This window comes from Miniopterus natalensis, chromosome 15, assembly GCF_054644295.1.
Source record: "Miniopterus natalensis isolate mMinNat1 chromosome 15, mMinNat1.hap1, whole genome shotgun sequence".
Lineage (NCBI taxonomy): Eukaryota > Metazoa > Chordata > Mammalia > Chiroptera > Miniopteridae > Miniopterus > Miniopterus natalensis.
In genome coordinates, this window is record NC_142095.1 from 49,502,647 (window position 1) to 49,522,042 (window position 19,396).

Sequence of the window (19,396 nt, forward strand, 5' to 3'; positions counted from 1 at the left end):
GAGGTCTGAATTTTCAGTCCCACCTCCTGGCGTCTGGGGAAAACAGGCCAGAGGTAGAATCTATCCACAATGCCCATATAATGAATCGTGGGTAAAAACTAAAAGGAGAGCTTCCGGGCTGGGGAAGACTTAGAGATCTAAAGAGATTGGTGTGCCAGGAGCTCGGCACCCCTTGCCCACACCTTGCATTTCTTCCATCTGGTGCCCTGAGCCAAATGCTTTTATAATAAACCACATAATAAGTAAAATGTTCCTCAGAGTTCTGTGAGCTACTTGAGCAAACTAAACCCAAGAAGGGAACCATTAGATGCTCCTACCTATAGCAGATTTGTCAGAGCACACATGTGACAACCGGGCCTTGGGACTGGCGCCTTGGGACTGGGGGAGCCTTGTGGGGCTGAGCCCTTAACCTGTGGGACACAGTTTCAGAACCGAGCTGAACGGTAGGACACCCGGGTGGTTTCAGAGAGCTGCGTGGTGGTGTGTGGAAACCGCCCACGCACATCAGCAGCAGGTGCCCAGAGCCTCAGGCTACAAAGCAGCGCATGAGCATCTCACTGGGATGCTGGAACAGGTCTGTATCCTAAGTGTGGTAGGTGTGATGTCAATCTCATAGAACTGTACCTCCCGAAAAAATGAAAGTATATAAGCACTGCTAAAATCCAAGTGTGTAAATTATTATTAAACCAACGTCAATTTCCTGGTTTTGATCATAGTACTATGGTTATGTAAGATGCCATCACACTGGGAAGCCAGGGAAAGGCTGCAATGGGAACTCCTTGTACTATTTTTAAACTTCTATGAGTCTAAAAGTATTTTAAAATAAAAAGTTTTTTATATTACCCTAATTCCTTAATTTCTAGAGATGGTAACTTTCTTGATAAATATAGAGCTAGTTTAATTGTGAAAATGTTTTAAATTAAAATGTATCCCCCAATTTATATAAAGTTCAAAAAGCTGATGAATGGTTGTGTTCAGGATAGTGTTCACCCTTGGAGAGGTGGATGGGGTTGTGACTGGGAGAGAGCGTGGGGTGCTGATGATGGTCTATTTTTGACCTGGGTAAGAATTACACAGGTAGGTTCACTCGTTCATAATCCAAACTGTACACTTCTCCATATACTTCAACACATGTATTTCTTTTAAAAACGTATTCCCCAAAACATAGCAATTAAGAGGAGTTAATAAAAATTCATTATTTTTGAACTAATTTTTTTCTTTCATTAGCAAACAGCAAGCACTATATCATACTTCCTAATATTTTATAAACATGTATTTGATTCAGATATAACTGGCAGATTTGCTCTGCAGCCACCACTCCCTCCCTGAAAGCTCATGCCAAATTCTTCACAAATGAAGTCAAGTTTTCCATCTGAAAGTCCCTACCAAAATCTGCAAGTGCCAGAAATAAAGGCAGATATTTTACAAACATAGTAAAAAAAAAAAAATCTCACCAAGACTGCAGAGGGCTTTTGCGCTGACCTTCAGACATCAATGTTCGAGTGTCCAGTTTACAGTGTCCTCCAATCTCACCAGTCTGGAAAAAATCTTCCTTAAATCTGGTGGTAACAAAATATTTATTTGAGCCTGGAAAATTTTTTCATGACTTAAGCACATGAGTTGTAACCAAATCAGTTTTTCATCTGAATTTAACTCTTTACAATAGAATATATTAAATGTATACAAAGTAGCAGAATGGTACAGGAGGCTGAGGGGCCCATAATCCAGCTTCACAGCGATCAACTCGTGGCCAATCCGAGCCTCCCATTCCCCATGTGTCCCAGCCTCATCGCCATATCCTTAGGAAGCAAACTCAAGGCGTATCCCTGGGCCCGAAAATATTTCAGAATTTCCATTAGATTTTAACATCAACCACTTAAGTACCTGTCATGGTTTCTCTTGATGTTTCTTAAGTCAAGATAGAGATTGGTTGCTCTGCAATGCTGAAGGTAACGGGAACATACCAGACTCGAGTCATTCTGAAATAAGGTTGAGAAAAAGGAATGCACCAACTGTGAGTATTAACATTTTGAGGACACACCCAGGTGTGCTAGACATGCTGACAGTATGTGCACCTTGAGGTTCACACCACAGAGTGAGATGACGGAGGCTTCCCGAGACTGCTTCTATGTAAGGACATTTCCCTCCCAAGCAGGCTTTGGCCAAACATAGGTTGGTCAACTTTCACATTTTTCAGCGATCAAGGATTCCCAATGTTCTATTTATATCACCTCAAGTTTCAAAGCAAGCGCTGAACATGTGGTTCAGCCTCTGAGAAAGAAAGCTCTCAGAACCAACACAACCACTACAGTTATGCGATAAAGCATTTTTCACAGGCGAGCCAAATGAAAGGAGGGAGACTGCACACGAGGCAATAAATGCAAGGCCGAGAGGGCAGTGTGCAACTTAATAGGAGGTACTCCCTGCAAGCCATAAAGCTGGTGGCTTCCCTGTCTCAGCCATAACACAAGGGCAATGTTTTCTAAGCCACTGAAGTAAGTCACCAGAGCTTGTTCCTGTCTCTACCAATCTGGTTTGTACTGAAAAGGGAAGTTTCAAGAACTGCATGTGCTCTGGATTTTATTTATAGATTCAATGTCACTTCATTGTTCATGTAACTCCCAGGAACACAAGGCCTTCGCCCTGACCTGCACACTGTTTTGGAGCCCACCACTGGTAAGGCTCGCACTCCGATAGCACGAAGCACACGGAGGCAGATCTTCTACACACCACCCTGGAGGAGGCGTGTAAAGTGGGTTGTGGCTCTGCATTGCCCTTTCCACAAACAGCTGGATTTGGGCCCAAGGACGTGGGTGTGGAGGCCTGCTGAGGGTGCCGTGCAGCGGGGCGGGCCTGCGCATGCCGCCCTGCAAGAGTGCTTCAGTCCTAGCATGCGACTTCCTCCGAAAGCTACAGAGCACATATTCGGGTTTTTTAATGCAAGTGCATTAAAGAAATTTCTTTTTAATTTTCTGGATTGCCTGGAGATAATGGAGATGCCTGAGATGTCAGACATTCAGCCAGGGTTCGAGAACACTGGGAGATAAACAGACCTTGATCGTAAGTGCTTACAACTCCCAAGACCTGCAAAAATGAACACTTAGCCCTTTGCTCGGCCTGGGCCCTGCACTTTTATATACAGAATCCCATTTCATCCTGACTACAAGCTCTGAAATAGGCACGGCTTAAAATCGAAGAAATTGGGTGCCTATCCAGGAATCAGGATTTGAACCCTGAAGGGTGGGCCCTGCCCTTCTTCTGACCACCCCAAGCTGCCTCTGCACGGTCTGTTTTACCAGCCGAGTGCGATGTGGCAAGGCCGCCAGCACACAGGAGACGTGCAGTCTAGTTCTAGACGCCCAATTCTATGTAGCAGCTGGGCGGTCTCGGACGTTGCTTAACGTCTCTGAGGACCCTGTTTTCCTCTCTTCCCTGCCTTTCTGCTATGCTTGTGAGAATCCAACCAGCTTGCATAGAGAACAGCTTTTTGCAAACTGTAAAGTCCTAAGCAAACAGGAGCAGTGTGGTGGGGTGTATTACCTGCCACAAACTACTCGCAAGCAAATCTGTAAAGATGAAATTTATCAATTTACCTTCTTTAGCACATGTCGGGGGGGGGTTGCTAAACCTACAGATATTTTAACTGCCTCAAAATACGGCCATCTGACATATGTGTGAAGTGAGGACATGGTTTCCAAAGGACTCAGAACAACTGTTTGCAGAAGTTAAAAAAGAGTCTAAGCCACTAAACCCGCAGGAGTGAGGAGTCCCTTCACAATGCGAGCACCAGGTTTCCACATCAAATACACCCGCCCGCCGACCCCGAGCTCCCACCGGCTGCTCCGGCCGGCAGAGCACACGCAGCTCCCGCAGGCGCTCTGCCGCGTAGCCGAAGTCCGCCTGGGTCCAGAACGTGTCCTGAGCTGACTCCAGGGTGTCTGTCCTGTTTGCAAACAAAGACATTCTGTCACTTTTTTTCTTTTTCCTTCTTCTGAAACTTAAATCTTCTTTCTAAAGGTTAAATTGCTATAAGTTTTTCACTAACTTTTTTAAGTAAAGTATCATAGTTTTCCTAAAACAATCCGTTGCTACATGAAGTTACCAAAATGTTATTTACAGACGTGATACAAATACACACATAAATATATGAAGTTAGGAACTAAAGAGAATGGACTATTAATTACTGTATTTTCCTCACTCCATTAACCGTGCATGTGCTTCTACTTCTCTATCACCATTTACCCCCTCCAGCCCCTCCCCAACCTTGCATGTACTGAAAATAGTAATTATGACGGGGAACTCAAGAAGTTAAACATTGTAGCTTCAGTTATATAGTTAATAGACTTGGTGATTAGTGCCTGGGGAAAGCTATTGTTCCAGGGACTGGAATAGATGACTGACTTCAGAAGACCTGCAAGCAATTGGACCTCTGTGCCCCAGGAGGACTGCAAGCGCCCAAGATGGTACGTAAGCCACTGTGCTCCGGGGAGAGGGCATCCACTGCCCAGGATGCCCTGGGCAGCAGGTGAAGGGATGCTCAGAAATCAGGGAGTGCAGCTTTTACCTGATTAATCTTTTTCCCCGAATCCCAAAGCCCTTTCCTACGTTCTCCTGAATTCCAAACCCTTTATCTCCACTTTGGTAAGATGGCCTTTAGGGTACATAACCCTCCGTCTGCTCAGATCACCGCCACCTGAATAAAGCGCCCATAAAGACTTAATCCCCGTCTCTACTTACTGGTTTTGGTAGTGACAGGTAGCCAACTTTTCCAGTTTCAATTACACTTAACTTTCCCCTCCAGAATCATGAGGAAAACATCAATTTAGCTTCTTAGTGCTTGCTGGAAGGAAATATTTTCTGTGACCTATGTTGTTTCTCCCTCTGGCAGGGGAAAACACAGATATTCCTGAGGTGGGGGGCGTCAAATTGAGTCCATGACTGTGTAAACAAATTGATATCTAAAGGAATTACTATCTAAAACCAAAATAGCCTAGCGGGAAATCGGGGCATGAGCATATACTGCAGTGAAAGGGGACTAAAGGGGAGGCATTATTCCACCTGGAAACTTACCATCCCATGTCCACGTAGGTGCAAACAGGGTAACTAAACCTGAACTCTGGTCTGCAGGACTCCTCATAACCCCAGCAGTACTTCAGATTTCCTAAGTGTTTCTAGAACATAAAACGTGTGCATTTAGACTGGGCTCCGTTCTTCTGACGTTTAGAGAGGACTCCTAGATTTTTCCATGAAGAAACAAAGCTTTATAGACTTTCACTTTTATATTTTACGATACATACTCACGCAATAAAAATAACTAGAGTAAATTCTAAGAATAGTAGTCTTAAGACTCCTAACAACAATTATCGTTAATCACCACCCCACCCCAGGTCTATCCCCTAACCAAATGTCTAGGCTTTACCTAGACTACCAAAGACCACTTGAACTGAAATTTCTAGAAGCAGCTTCATGAAACAGCCTTTCTGGGTGAGCAAACTGATTCCAAAATCAGTCCCTAAAATCATCTAAAATGGAATTTCCGTCACCAAAAGAATCACAGTTCAATTAAATGCATCAGCAACTTCACTCATCCATCAAGATCAACAGAGATCCCACAAGACATGGAAAGCCCTGCTGCCATCAGGGGACACGGCGGCTGCTGATGGCCAGAGAGCCTGGAAAGCTCTTGCAGGCGGCCAGGAGCTGCGGGGTCTGTTCCCAGGCTGCTCCTCCGCAGGCTTCCTGTGCCAGCACCGTGGGAAAGGAAGTTCCACATGCCCAGCTTTGATCTCTAGGGCCCATGAGCTGCCTCAAAGGGCCTTTCCAACAGCTCTAAACAGAAGGAAAGCCACAGCAGCTATCTTAATTACCTGGGGGCGAGGGGGAGTGTTATTTTCAAAATTAAGTGCTAAGAGCCCTCTTAAGTGCAGCTGAGGAAAGAAGAGGCGTGGAGTGTGGAATTCTTTAGTTACTTTTAACTAGATATTCTTTTGTGCATAAAATCTAATTTGATTTATTTATGGAGTGAGTATACAAAGAGTGCTGGTTACCTATTTACTTTACCAGTGACTTAGATTTTAAATCTCACTGCTGTGAGTGGGACATAACTTTAAACAAAGTTTGGTCACTTAGAAGCACTATATAAAAGACAATGATCGCCCCACAGCTACAACCAAAAATAAAATCCCAACTTCAAGTTACAAAGCAGAATTAGTAAACTAGTCTGCACTGCACACTTTTAACAAACAAGAGAAGAAATAGCACGTACCTTGTAAGGGCAGAGCGGGTCTTCCTCACAGGCCTTGGCAATGTGCCCGTTGCTGTGCAAGAAGAAGGGGATGTGCTCCTCAGGCAGGCGGATGCTGCCGTAGTCAAAGAGAGGCTCGCGGGGGCCGGGGCCGGGGCCGCTGCGGGCCGGGGGAGAGGCCTCATGCTGGCTGCTCAGTGGGATGTCATGAAGCAATATTCCAAAGACAAGCAGCACTAACATAGCAACCTCCAAACCTAGAGGTCAATTGTAAACACGTCCCTTAAGACATATCCTTTAAAAATCAAAGGGGTCAAGGGCTAAGCACAATTACAGGAACGCTGCTACACCTGCTACACCGAGTGCTGTCCTTTTATTCAATAAATATGTGTGCCAGGCACTGTGCTAGGAGCTGCTACACTAAAACTTTTTAACTTCCATGCCTGCAAGTCTTTTTATAAGAAAGGTTTTATTGAGCCCGAGATGCTAGCCAAATGAAGACAGTCTTGGGGCACTGAGTCTAAACCCCAGCAGCATGGCTACGCAGAACAGGGCATGTCAGTCATCCCAGAGTTTTGCACGCGTTAGGGGCAGGGGGAAGGAGGTCCGGAAGAATTTACAGGAGCTACCGGCAAAGGAGTTGGGGGTGCTGGGCCCGGGCTCTGGGCCAGCAGGGTGGGCGGGAGCGGAGGCGGAGGCCGCAGGGGGCGGCTGGGCCGGGTCAGAGAGCACACGTGTAAACAAGCGGGCCCCTGGGGTCAATGGTGCCTGGATAAAACCACCTGCAGAATAACCACCTGGAAATGAATCCCAAATCCCAACAGGCAAAACAGGAATGGGAATCGTTTTCCTCAGCTGGCCCGCATTCCCAGACTAACGGCTGTCTCTTTCTCACTCTCCGGCCCTGTAATTTAATTGATAACATTTCAGAATTTTTTTTTTCTTATCAGAGCTAAGAATACAGGGGAGAACAAAGCAAGCAAGACCCCTGCTCTCAGGGAGCTTGCAACCTAGTGCAAGACATAAAATAAACAATCAAATAAACGCACAACTTCAGATGATAAGGGCTGTGTCTCGAATAACCCAGGGGCCGGTGAACTTTGTCTGGAAAGGGCCAAGGAGTAAATGTTTTCTACTTTGCAGGCTGCAGTCTCTGTGACAAATACTCCACAGTGCCTCTGTCAGGAAAGCAGCATGGCCTCTGCTAACGGCAGGGGTATGGCTGTTCTAATAAAACTTCATTTACAAAAATGGGAGTAAGGCCTTGATATGACCCAGTTTGCTGATGCCTGAAATAAAGGTAGTGTGACAGACAACACAGCATGGTGGTCAAGAACGTGGACTTTAAAACCGGACCAACTAGGTTTGAATCCAGCTGCAGCTTGCTAAGCTGTACAACCTTGAGCAAGTTACTTAACCTTTCTGTGCCTTAGTTTTTCCATCTGTAAAATGGGAATTATAATAAGCCATCCTCATAGGGCTATTGTGAGTTAAATATTGGTAAAGTGTTTAGATGTACCTGGTGTGTCAAATTCTGTGCAAGTGTTTATTAAGTAATGTTGAAAGCCATGTTGGATGGGGTGCAGGGTGCTCAGTAACATTGGAGCTGAGACCTGAATGATGAGGCGCAGGGAAGACATTCCAGGGAGACAGAAGAAAAGGAAGTGCTGGCTCTGAGCAAGTGTGCATCTGTGCGCAAAAACTAACAATCACAGCCAGCATGTGAGAATATAGCATGTGCCAGGTACTGTAAGTGCCAAGGACATAGCCATGAACATGCCGTGAAGCACTGAACTCCTTGCCCTGTGAAGCTTGCATTCTCCTGGCTGTAGTAACAATCTGTGGTAGTAGTAATAGCGACGACTTGGAAAACTCCAGGAGTGCAATCCAGGCAGTCTGCCTCGGAGACTGGGCCCTTAAACTCTGCCTGTCCTGCTTCCGGATTGAGAAAGGAGAGAATGGTTACAGACTTTAGTGCATTTCTAACTCACCCCATAAGGATTAATCTCTTGGACTAGATCTCCCCTACATATCATAGGCAATAATCACAGTATCACAGACAATATATCATAAGCAATAATCATTTTTGGTTCACTTTAATGGGATCTTTTCTCTATTTAAAAAAAGTGCTCTTTCCACAGATGATAGAGCTGCATTACACCTTGGCCGCTTCCCGGCTAGGTCTGCTGTCACCGCGGCACACTGGAAAAACCCACCTTTCAAAATCAGTCTTCATTAATTGTGGGCAGTAAAGATGGGGCTTTTAGAGACAGACTCCTGTGATCCATCAAGCCTCAACTTCCCAGGCCAGCAGATCATCTCTGAACATGGGGACACCAAGAAACCCTTGCCCTCTGCAGTGCTAAACATAGCGGATGTTCTGTTAGGTGGAGCTAAAGAGTATACTGTTATTTGTTGTAAAGGTGATCTGAATTAATCTTTTTGGTTAGGACTTTTATCAAACAGTGAGTTGATCGCAATTTTATAAAATTTAGAAGTACATATTAGCCCTGACCAGAGTGGCTCGGTTGGTTGGGCATGTCCTGTGCACCGAAGGTTGGGGGTTTGATTCTACATCAGGGTACAAGCCTGGGTTCCGGGCTCCATTACAGGTAGGGGGTATGCAGGAGGCAGCCAATTGGTTCTTCCCTCTCACATGGATGTTTCTCTCTCTCCCTCTCCCTTCCTCTCTCTAAAAATAAATTTAAAAATATTTTGTAAAAGTGCATATTAATAGAAACAGTGTCTTATAATGAAAATATTTATGGCCTTAATCCTTAGGACCACCCAGAAGCTGTTGTAATGTTTCAGATATATAAAACCTGTCAGAAATGAAGCATATTACCTTAAAAAGATGCTGAAGTAGATTTTACTATCCAGGTGATAATTTGAATTAATGGAAATATTAAGAGAGAAAATAACTTGATAAGATAAACCTGTAAGCAAAGGGCCTGGCATTTGGTGAGACACGGCCTAAACAGAGGGCCTGGCTCCTGGTGCCCTTTCTCTGGGGTAATGAGCACCAAACTGCTAACAGCAGAGCTACAGGTACCACCCTCAGCAGATTCTTGTGGTGAGCAGGATGGCCACCCTATGCTGGCACAAACTGGGACCAAACACTCCTGGCAGCAAACCACTCCCCGCATTCTCAGCACCCTAGTGACCCTACTCACTGAGTCACACTCCTGCTGGATTTGAGCCTCAGTGTCCAACAGGCTGGTCATCCAATCCTTTGACTCATGCTCCCCAGTAATAAAGTCACTGTTGTGACAAAGCCCTCCTGCCCTTTGGTCATCCGAGGGTGTTGTCCTGGACTGAGCCCTAGACATAACTAAGCCCTGGGATCCACGGAGGAGTAAACGCAGGTCATGGGAAAACCTAAAGACAGACCAGAAACCTGGTTTTTGCAGAGGGCATGTACCCACCTGCATAAGCTAGAAGTAGGTGGTGCTCGCGCAAGAAAGCACCCCCGGGCCTGGCCGCGGCCTGCCTGGCGTCAGCCCTCCCGCAAGGCGCCCCGGGGCGGGAATGGGGGCCCTTCTCCAGCAGACGGAAGCTTAGCAGCTGAGCTACTTTTTCCTTAGCACAAAGCAGCCGGTTCCCTCCACTCCTACAACCCTTGACTGGATTTCCAGAGGCCTAAAAGGGGGCAAGAGAAAAGGGGGAGCCTGAAAGATGAGGGGAGAGGCGCCGCGGCTGCCGGGACCAGCGGGCGAGCGGGGCAGCGCTGAGACGCGCGTGGGAAAGCTCAGGAAGGCGGCGCACGGCTGCAAAGCTGAGCGCCCCAGAGCAACGCCCGAGCCGCTCGCCCGCGGCGCCCGGGGCCGCACGGCGGGGACACGCCGCGGAGAGGCCCGGCTGCCCGAGGTGCCCGGGCGGTCAGCGGCTCGGCCGGGGCAGCGCGAGCGCCCGTCCGCCGCCACCGAGCGGCGCGGGGCTTCTCCCCGGGGCGCTGCCCCGCGGGCACAGGGATCCCGCGCCGCCCACACCGCCCCGCGCGCCGCACCCGCCACCCTGGCTCCCCGCGCGCCTGGGGCGCCTGGAAACCCGGCCCACGCGGCCGGCGGGGCCCGGCATCCTCCCCGCCGCCCGCGCCGTGCAGGGCAGCCGAGCGCCGGGGCCCGGGAGGCTGCGGGCGCGGAGCCGGCAGCGCGCAGGAGCGCCCTCCGCGCCCGGGACGGGGCGCGCGGCGGGGCCGCGGGAGGGGCCGGGCAGGCGCCGCGGGCCCGGGCGAGACCCACCTGGAGCCGGGGTCAGGGCTACGCCGGAGGGGACGGTCGCTGCGCGCGAGGAGGGAGTCGGCCCAGCCCGCGGCCGCCGCTCACCGGAAACCTGCGCGCGGGGGGGCGCGGGCGCGCGGGGGGGCTGCGGGCGCGCCGGGGCCGCGGGGGCGGGGCGGGGCAGGAGGCGGGGCGGGGCAGGAGAAGGGGCCGGGGGCGGGGCGCGGCGGCTCCCCGCGCCCTGGGGGTCGGGTGCGCGCCCCGCGGGTGGGCGCGGGTCGAGGGCCCGAGGCCGGGCGGTGGGAGCCGCGCGGTCCGGTTCCGTCTCCGGGGCCGAAGCCGCCGCGCTGACCGGGATCGGGGCTGCCTGGGGCGAGGTTTTGGGAGCCCACGCGCGTTGTGCAGAACACTTGCCTCTCCGCACTATCCGAAAACTCGCCAAGTTCAAATGCTCCTCTGTGGAGTGTAACGTTTATCATTGTTACTTTATAATTATTTTCATTCTAATTGATTGTTTTTATTTATCATTCTTGGAGCCCCGGCTCCCGCGCTGTCTGCCACAGCGCGTTCCAGGGCCATTCAACAGGATGCGACTGAACGGAGGGCACCGTCGGTGAACGCAGGCTCGGGACACAGACACAGAGTCACCGTAGTGAGTCAGCAGCAGGGTCGTAAGGAAGCGATGCAGCTTGCTTCTGTTGCGGCGCGAGTGGCAGGGGGTGTTAGGCCCTTGGGGTGGACAGGACTGGGTTCCGCAACCTCCCTGCTTAAGTTCTGGAGAGGAAAGAATTCATAGCCAAGACCCAAGCTGTAAGAGAACATTTATTTATAAACTCACAGAGGTAGGAGACGTAATTCCTAGGAGAAACGGGCTTAGGAAACAAGTTGTAGAGGCAAAGGAAGGGCCCTTGGAGCTCGGGAGAGAAGGTGATGGTAATGTGGGGGGCTCCGCGGGCTCCCGCTGCCGGGTCCTCCATCCTACGGTTTTAAGGGTGGCGGTTTTAGGGGAGGCCCCAGGGGAAGATCTCAGAATATTCAGCAGCTTTCCGGGGTGCTCTTTCACAGTCTAGGCCTCCACTGATTGGGCAGAGCCAGGGTCCGTATCCAATGCAGCTGGTCCTGAGGTCAGCTGTGGGGTCACTTGTCTGGTTTTGCTGCTTTTCTGGGCCTGGAGCTAAAATACACCTGAGGCCCAAATGTTATCTCTAGGGGGAAAGGTGAAGAGTCCAAATGGCATGGCCAGTGATATGCTAGGGGAGGAAAGGCCACCCTGGGGGCGAGGTCCCACCCTACAGCTGTCCTTTGCTAGGCACCCAGGGCTTTCCACCCTGGTGACCTTCTGTCCCTGGCCCATTGTCCTGGCTCTGCTCACTTCTGTCTAACTGCCACCACATCTCCAAAGGCTTACATGCTTTTAAAATGTTTTTGGATGATATGAGAATTGCTACAAGTTCCATTAGTAACTGCTAAATTAGGAATGTTATCTGGATTTTTTTCAAACAGCGCAAAAACACATACAGTATTTGACATGCACCAGCAATTGTTCTGAATCACTTTACTGTTTAACTCATTTACTCTTTATATAAAGGACTTGCTTGGCCTATTTCATACTTTGCCCATCCCATACCAATAAGGACAGTAATTTTTGAAAATGCTTTTCTGAGCTTGCTTTCCACCATCCTATTTTTGGCATGTACAGGAAGGGTAGCTTTCCTGTTAGCTGATTCAAAATGAACTGTAGTCATTTAAAATAAATTTAACAGGCTAGTTTGCCACTGAGTGATGCACAGGCTGGTTTGCCACTGACTATGGCTCAATGGTTGAGCATCGATCTGTGAACTAGGGGGTGATGGGTTCAATTCCCAGTCTGGGCACATGCTTGGGTTTCAGGCTCCATCCCCAGTAGGGGGTCTGCAGGAGGCACCCGATCAGTGACTCTCTCATGATTGATGTTTCTCTCTCTCTCTCCCTCTCCCTTTCTCTCTCTGAAATAAATAAAAACATTTTTTAAAATACATATATATAGAGATATATATATGGTATCCCAAAAAAATGTATACACTCTTAACAGCCAATAGCTCAATTGATGTTTCTTTCTTTTCAGATGTAACCCGTTGGAATTAATAATTATTCAAAGTGAATGTATATATATATCTGTAGAGAGAGAGAAGGGGGAAGAGATTTATAATATATAAAATATGTATTTTTTAAAATATACTTGAGAACCCTAGCAATTTTGGCTCAGTGGTCAGAGCATCGGCCCTCGGACTGAAGGGTCCCAGGTTAGATTCCGGCCAAGGGCACGTGCCTCGCTTTCAGGCTTGATCCCTGGCCTGGGTCGGCGTGTGATCGGGAGGCAGCCAGTCGATGTGTCTCTCTCTCACTCGCTCTCTACCCCTTCCACTCTGTCTGAAAAGCAATGGGAAAAATATCCTCAGGTGAGTATTAAAAAGAAAAAAACACACATGAGAAAGGCTTATAAAAATAGGTTAGTCTTCTCATAAGGATATACAGCCAGTTAAATTGATGTGACATGCATATGGCACTGTTTTTTTTATTCTAATCCTCGCCCAAGGATATTGCTTTTCAGAGAGAGTGGAAGGGAGCGAGAAGCACCAGTGTGAGAGGGACACATCGATTGGTTGCCCCCCCGCAAGCACCCCACCCGGGGCCGGGGATGGAGCCTGAAACTGAGGTACATGCCCTCGGCTGGAATCAAACCCGGGACCCTTCAGTCCCAGGGCCGATACTCTGACCACTGAGCCAGAATGGGTAGGGTGGCACTGCTTTAAATGGCTTCATAGTAAGTTGTGGTCATTCAGACTCAGAGGAAACACGGGGGGACTTTAAGAGCATGAAATTGAGTTCTGTGTTACTGCAACAGCCGTTCTCAACATAGAATTTCCCCGTAGGACACCCATGTTAAAGTTTCATTTTAAACTTTCTTCAAATTGACATTACAGTAATCTCTTGGTAGGAGACTGGTTGAATAACTGGCACATCCACACAATGCAGAGCTCTGCAGGGGTGTAAAGGGTGGAGGAATCTCTGTACACTGCAGGACATCTGGGTGGAAGCACAGTGGAGCAGGATGTGTAATGTGCTACCATTTAACTAGGAAAGGGGACATGCCTGTGTAATAGGATAGCTTCTCTGAATATACATTATAGAGATGTGACTTTAGAATCATGTAAATATCTTACATTATAAAGCAATTAAATTTTTAAAAAGTAACCCTTGATAATCGAAAGTAAAATGAAACAAATTGGATCTAAATGCTATCCAGTTGTGTTATAGCACAACCGAAGAACTATCCCAGCGACTTAGAAACAGTTTGTACATCCTGATGGGATGTATCCTCAGGACTAAAAGAATTGAAAAAGAAGCAGAAACTGTTTTCAGTAGCCAAGTTGTTGGTAGCAATGTTGGTTGGGATAAACCAAATAGGATTAAGATGGTATCTTTGAAGCTAAAACTTTTGACAGGCTGTATCGTAAGCCTGATGAGGTTACATAAAAATTCCGAAATTCTGAATTTGAATTAGAGGTATCAATATGAATTAACAGTATATTTTATCTTTGAAAAAATATCTCCTTTATCATCCATTGAAAAGACCTAAAACAACCAACTCCATAGCAATGTTGACGTAAGAAATGTCCGAACCTTTAGAGCATGTTTGTAAGAGTTTATTTGAACCAAACTGACAACTGCTAGGAAGCAAGATCGCAAATGCTCCAGAGAACAGCTTGCAGTTTCTTTTGTGCATTGGAAATTTAGGAGGGTACTTAAGGAAGCCTTCTCACTGGAGGTGGGAGAAAGAAACGCAGGGACTGGACTACAGGAGAGTTAAGACTGTGTGCTCTCTGAGAGTGGTTACGCCTTCCAGGGGTATCACTTCTGGCACTTTAAGGGCGTGTTAACGTAGATGCGCAAGAATGGATGGGGCTGGCTTAAATCCTTTCACTAAGAAGCTTCAGGCTGGGGCAACTGCGCACCAGGCCCTGCCCAGCTGGGAATGGATGATTTATTACAGCACTGCTTTTTCGTCCATAGCAACAAGCTCCCCTTATACTCAGACTGAGATCGCTACAAACCACTTCCCATTGAAAGGAACACTTGGTAGAAAAATGGGCAATCTTGGGTCTGGGGCAGGAAATGAACATACTGCATGAGGAAGCAATCCAAGGCCATGAGAGTCACACCAGGGATCAACTTGAAAAGGCTCCCTCTTGTCAAAGATGATTTCAAGCATCAGTAAAAGTAGCTGTAATGGATTGAAACACAAATATATTCAAATATTATATTCAAAAAGATCCAACCAATCAACCCAATACACAAGCCAAATGCCTCATTGTTCATCACTGATGACAGAGGGAAACTCACTCTTACTGTGGCAACTGGTAAGGAAGGAATCGAGCGTCTTTACCGTCTTTCCTGTATGAATTATGACACGAGTAACCAAATAGTTGATGAGGTAAAGTTACTTTTTACAGAAATGTTCTGGAAAATAATCATATCCATACTCAAATATGAGAACCAAACCACGCAGCTGAAATTTGCTTCAACTCATCAGTGTGGGCTGAGAAGCACAAGTGAAGTACAAACAAAACGAGGTGGGCCAAGAACTGTTCAACACGGAACGAGTGTGTGTTAAGGAGACTATGGGGATTCATGATCTCTCTCCTTTGTGTAAGTTTGAAATTTTGTATAATAATTTGTACATTGTATTACAAGTTTGCTAAATATGTTTGCTGCTCACATATTGATATTTTGGATAGCTCATAGAGTGTTAGGCAAAGTGCTGTATTATCAGAATATAGTTTATTGGTTCTCTGATATATCCAAATGATTAAACCATAATTCAAAGGTATTAAAGTTTTAAACAAATAAATTTTGACTGAAGTTGATGTTATGCTACAGTTGATCTATATGCTAATGATTTTACAAAACAGCAGTTAAGAGAAGCAGCATATAGTTAATGGTTCACAGCATGGACTCTTTAGCCAAATGACACAAATTGGAATCCCAACTTTGCCGTTTACTTGCAATATGACCTTGAGCAAGTTACTTGACCTTCATCTTAAAACTGGAGATGATAGTGGCATCAACTTCAAAAGGTTGATTTAAAGATTAAGGTCAGGTGACAATCCTTTTCCAAATTCCTTGAGATTATGTGTTCCTGAATTTTTTATAGGATACATGCATACCATTTACTACCTAACCCCCTCAATGTGCCCCGGCCAGCACCCCAAAATCTCACACAAGGTCTGCAGCTAAATGTGTGAGTACTCACAGCAACCAAGAGAAAGCCTATAACCAGCCCCGTTTCAGTGCAGGTCGGGCTTTGCCACCAAAGCAGAGTGGACAGCAAACATAAAACATTTAGTCTTCAGAGTTTTCTAGAGTTCAAAACAGTACATAAGGGACTTCAGTCCTAGATAAGTGAATTCCTTACATGGTAACAATGTAGGCACTGTGTCTTCTATTATCAACATGACCACCTATTTTTAAACAATATACATATTTTTAAAAACTAAGACTAATTTCAAAAGGGACAAATGAGCATGGCATTGTATAAAGCTGCGTTCTCTGCCCACATAGAAACAAGAGGAGCTTAGTATTAAGTAAACGGAAAGCCTTCCCGTTGCCTCTGTGATGTAAGGACATCCAAACCTCTAGAAAAATTTTATAAGCATTTACTAGAGTTTATTTGAGTCAATCTGAGGACACGCCCAGAAGCAAGATCTCAATGGATTGAGAAAATGGAGTTTTGCAGTTCATTTTATACATTGAGAATAAAAGAGAAACTGAAAAGGTTAAATGAAACCCACTGGTGGTAGATTAAGGAGGCGGGAGAAAGCAGAACAAGTGGGGGTGTCTCTGGGATTGGAAAAAAACTAAATGGAGGGATACACACCTCCTTTTACATTGCCAGGTACCAGTCAACATCTAACATTCACAGAAAATAGAGATGGTATTCGGGCAACAAGACTACAATGAGGGGCTTAAGTGCTGAGGCCTGGGAAAGGTTTTCCTGGCATTTCAAAGGTATGTTAACCCAGATGCACAAGAACAATGGACACTTAGCACAACCCTCTCAAGATCCACCCACGTTGCTGCGAATGGCAGTATTTCATCCCTCGTATGGCCGAGTAGTGTTCCCTTGAATATATGTACCACAGCCTCTTTATTTTTTAATGGTTGCCTTCCACACCCAGGGATTGAGCGTGCCACCGAGGGACATGCCCTTAGGCCGGAATTGAACCCAGGGCCCTAACCACTGAACCAAACCGGCCAGGGCTTTAATGATGAGTCGAAGGACACGGGTTGTTTCCATATCTTGGCTACGGTGAACAAGGCTGCAGTGGCCATGGGTACAGTGTCTTTACGAATACGTGTTTCCAAAATTTCCAGAAGCGGAGTTGCTAGGTCATGGTGGCTGTTAATTTTTTGAGGAGCCTCTATACTGTTTTCCGTTGAGGCTGCACCAATTTACAGCCCTACACCGACGCAGGAGGGCTCCTCTTCTCCTCAGCCGCTCCTCCTTGTCCTGTCGGCAGCAGCCGTCTGTCAGGTGTGATGTGCATCTCCTTGTGGTTTTGGTTTACATTTTCCTGATAGCTAGTTACATGATTTCGCTCATACGCAGACTATAAAACAGAAAGCAACCAATGAGCAAACAAACTCCCAGACACAGACACAGCAGGTGGCTACCAGACGGGAGGGGGTGGGGGGTGAAGAGGGGAGGGGTCAAGTACAGGGCAACAGGAGACTAGACTTCGAGTCCCGGCAGCGAGCATGCGACATACAGAAGGTGCATTATAAACTTGTACACCTGGAACTTGTTATTAATCAGAGTTATCCCAATAAATTTATTTTTTTTAAAAAAAGAACAATGTTCAGGGCTCCCTTAAGGCAAACACAACCCTTCTGCTACGGGAGCTAAGGCATGACCATCATGACCTACCCAGGTAGGATTTCATGATCACATCTTCCTGTGTGGCTACTCTCTCCTTTTTAAAAAATGTTTTTATTGATTCCAGAGAGAGGGAGAGGGGGAGAGAGGTACAAACATCAACGATGAGAGTCACTGATCGCCTGCCTTCTGCACGCCCCCCTCTGGGGATCAAGCCTGAAGCCTGGGCATGTGCCCTGACCAGGAATCGAACCCTGACCTCCTGGTGCAGGGACTGATGCTAAACCGCTGAGCAGCACCAGCCGGGCTGTGTGGTCACTCTTGGTGACTGAGCTTGTCAGGCCTGCCAAGTAGCACCCCCTGAGCTTTTTTGGCTTTCTACACAGTTCCCTTTTCATTCATACCTCTTATTTACTTAGTATTACTTGAGGATTCTAAAATTTATTTTACTAGGGAGCGGGGCAGCATGAATAAACTCTGGACAGCACTAAGAGTAAACTCTGCATCGCAAATACTAAAGCACTCGAAGGTTTTGTGTGTGTTTTGTTTCTTTTGTACAAAAGGTGTTTTTTTGTAAATATATCTTTATTGATTTCAGAGAGAGGGAGAGGGAGAGAGAGAAACAGCAATGATGAAGCATTTGGAGGCTTTGTGTGTGTTTTGTTTCTTTTGTACAAAAGTTTTTTGGTTTTTTAAATATATCTTTATTGATTTCAGAGAGAGGAAGGAAGAGAGAGAGAGAGAGAAACATCAATGATGAAGCATTTGGAGGTTTCGTGTTTTGTTTCTTTTGTAAAAAAGTATTTATGTATTAAGATACTTTTAATTTCCATTCTGTCTTGTTAAAGGATCTTGGTTTACTAAAAGGTAACATGGATATGTATAAAAGGAACAGCTTAGAAGTACTTTAAGGGACCAAGCTGCAGAGCTCAAGAGTACAAGCAATATAAACTCAAAAATAGAGGATAACATGTCTGTTATTTGAATACAGAAATATTATAACAAATTTAGAATAATATTTTGATACTGTTTAAGATTTTTAAAACACACAAAAATAATCCTTACAGTAACTACCAGTTACCATCAGTCTTAAAATTGTTTTCCAAAAATACATCTTAATTAGAAAACTATGCTTAATACTAATAGCATTAACACATAAAAAAAGGTGGGCTTATCCTCATTTTCTTAAAATAGGAATTCAAAACTCATACAAGTTATATTATCTTCATAAAACAATACCACCTCCATTCATTGGTACTGACCACTTTAAATTATGTTAAGAATGAAATACATTATTACTATTTTAAAATCTTTATTCAAATTAGATCCATGCTTATTATTTACATTTCATTTAGAATTAAAATGTTTATAGTATCAATGTGTAATTTAAATCATACTTTCAGCCCTTTACAAAATATAGTTATAGTTTAAAACTGAATAGAGAAAATTTTTAAATGAAAATGAAAAATTATGATACATAGTACAAATGTATACATACTACACAAACAAGATAAAATATCTACAGTCATTTTCTCTTTTTTCTTGTGGCTACTTTCTAAATACTGTAAATCATATACTTTTAATATGTATTTGAATAAAACTTTCAATTAATAATTCAAATGCCAGTTGCAGGATTGTGAAAACAAAATTTTCCTGAACGTTCTTTTCATTTAATTACAAAAACCAATGTTTCTTTAGGTCAGAAATTATCCATATTTAGAATATCTTAAAGCACAATATAGATACATTTGATACAGTCCCATGTGCTAAACACTGTAACACTGGAAGTTCTCAAAAAAGAGGCAAAGGAAGAGAAAGGAATGGTATTCTCAACTGAGTTTCCCAAGGGTTGGAAGGATGTGTGTCACCTGTGCTTAGATGTCTATACATAAAAAACAACATTCATATCTCTTTGACTCTTCTTTCATATTCCTGAAATTAAGATTTGTACTATCTCTGTTTTCTTCCAAGAATGGAAACATCTAACTGCAAACTATATTCTTACTCATTAAAATA

General features: G+C 45.6%; 1 protein-coding gene across 1 annotated transcript in view; it reads right to left on the reverse strand.

Moving 5' to 3' along the window:
* EOGT (EGF domain specific O-linked N-acetylglucosamine transferase) overlaps positions 1-6,574 on the reverse strand; it is a 32,250-nt gene extending 25,676 nt beyond the window's left edge. The window contains exons 1-5 of the mRNA XM_016204199.2: positions 6,266-6,574; positions 5,071-5,171; positions 3,835-3,943; positions 1,885-1,979; positions 1,455-1,559 (exon numbers count right to left, since the gene is read on the reverse strand). Coding sequence (XP_016059685.2) covers positions 1,455-1,559; positions 1,885-1,979; positions 3,835-3,943; positions 5,071-5,171; positions 6,266-6,487 — 632 coding nt within the window. The 5' untranslated portion in view covers positions 6,488-6,574. The remainder of the gene's footprint in view (positions 1-1,454; positions 1,560-1,884; positions 1,980-3,834; positions 3,944-5,070; positions 5,172-6,265) is intronic.
* Positions 6,575-19,396: the final 12,822 nt, after the last annotated feature.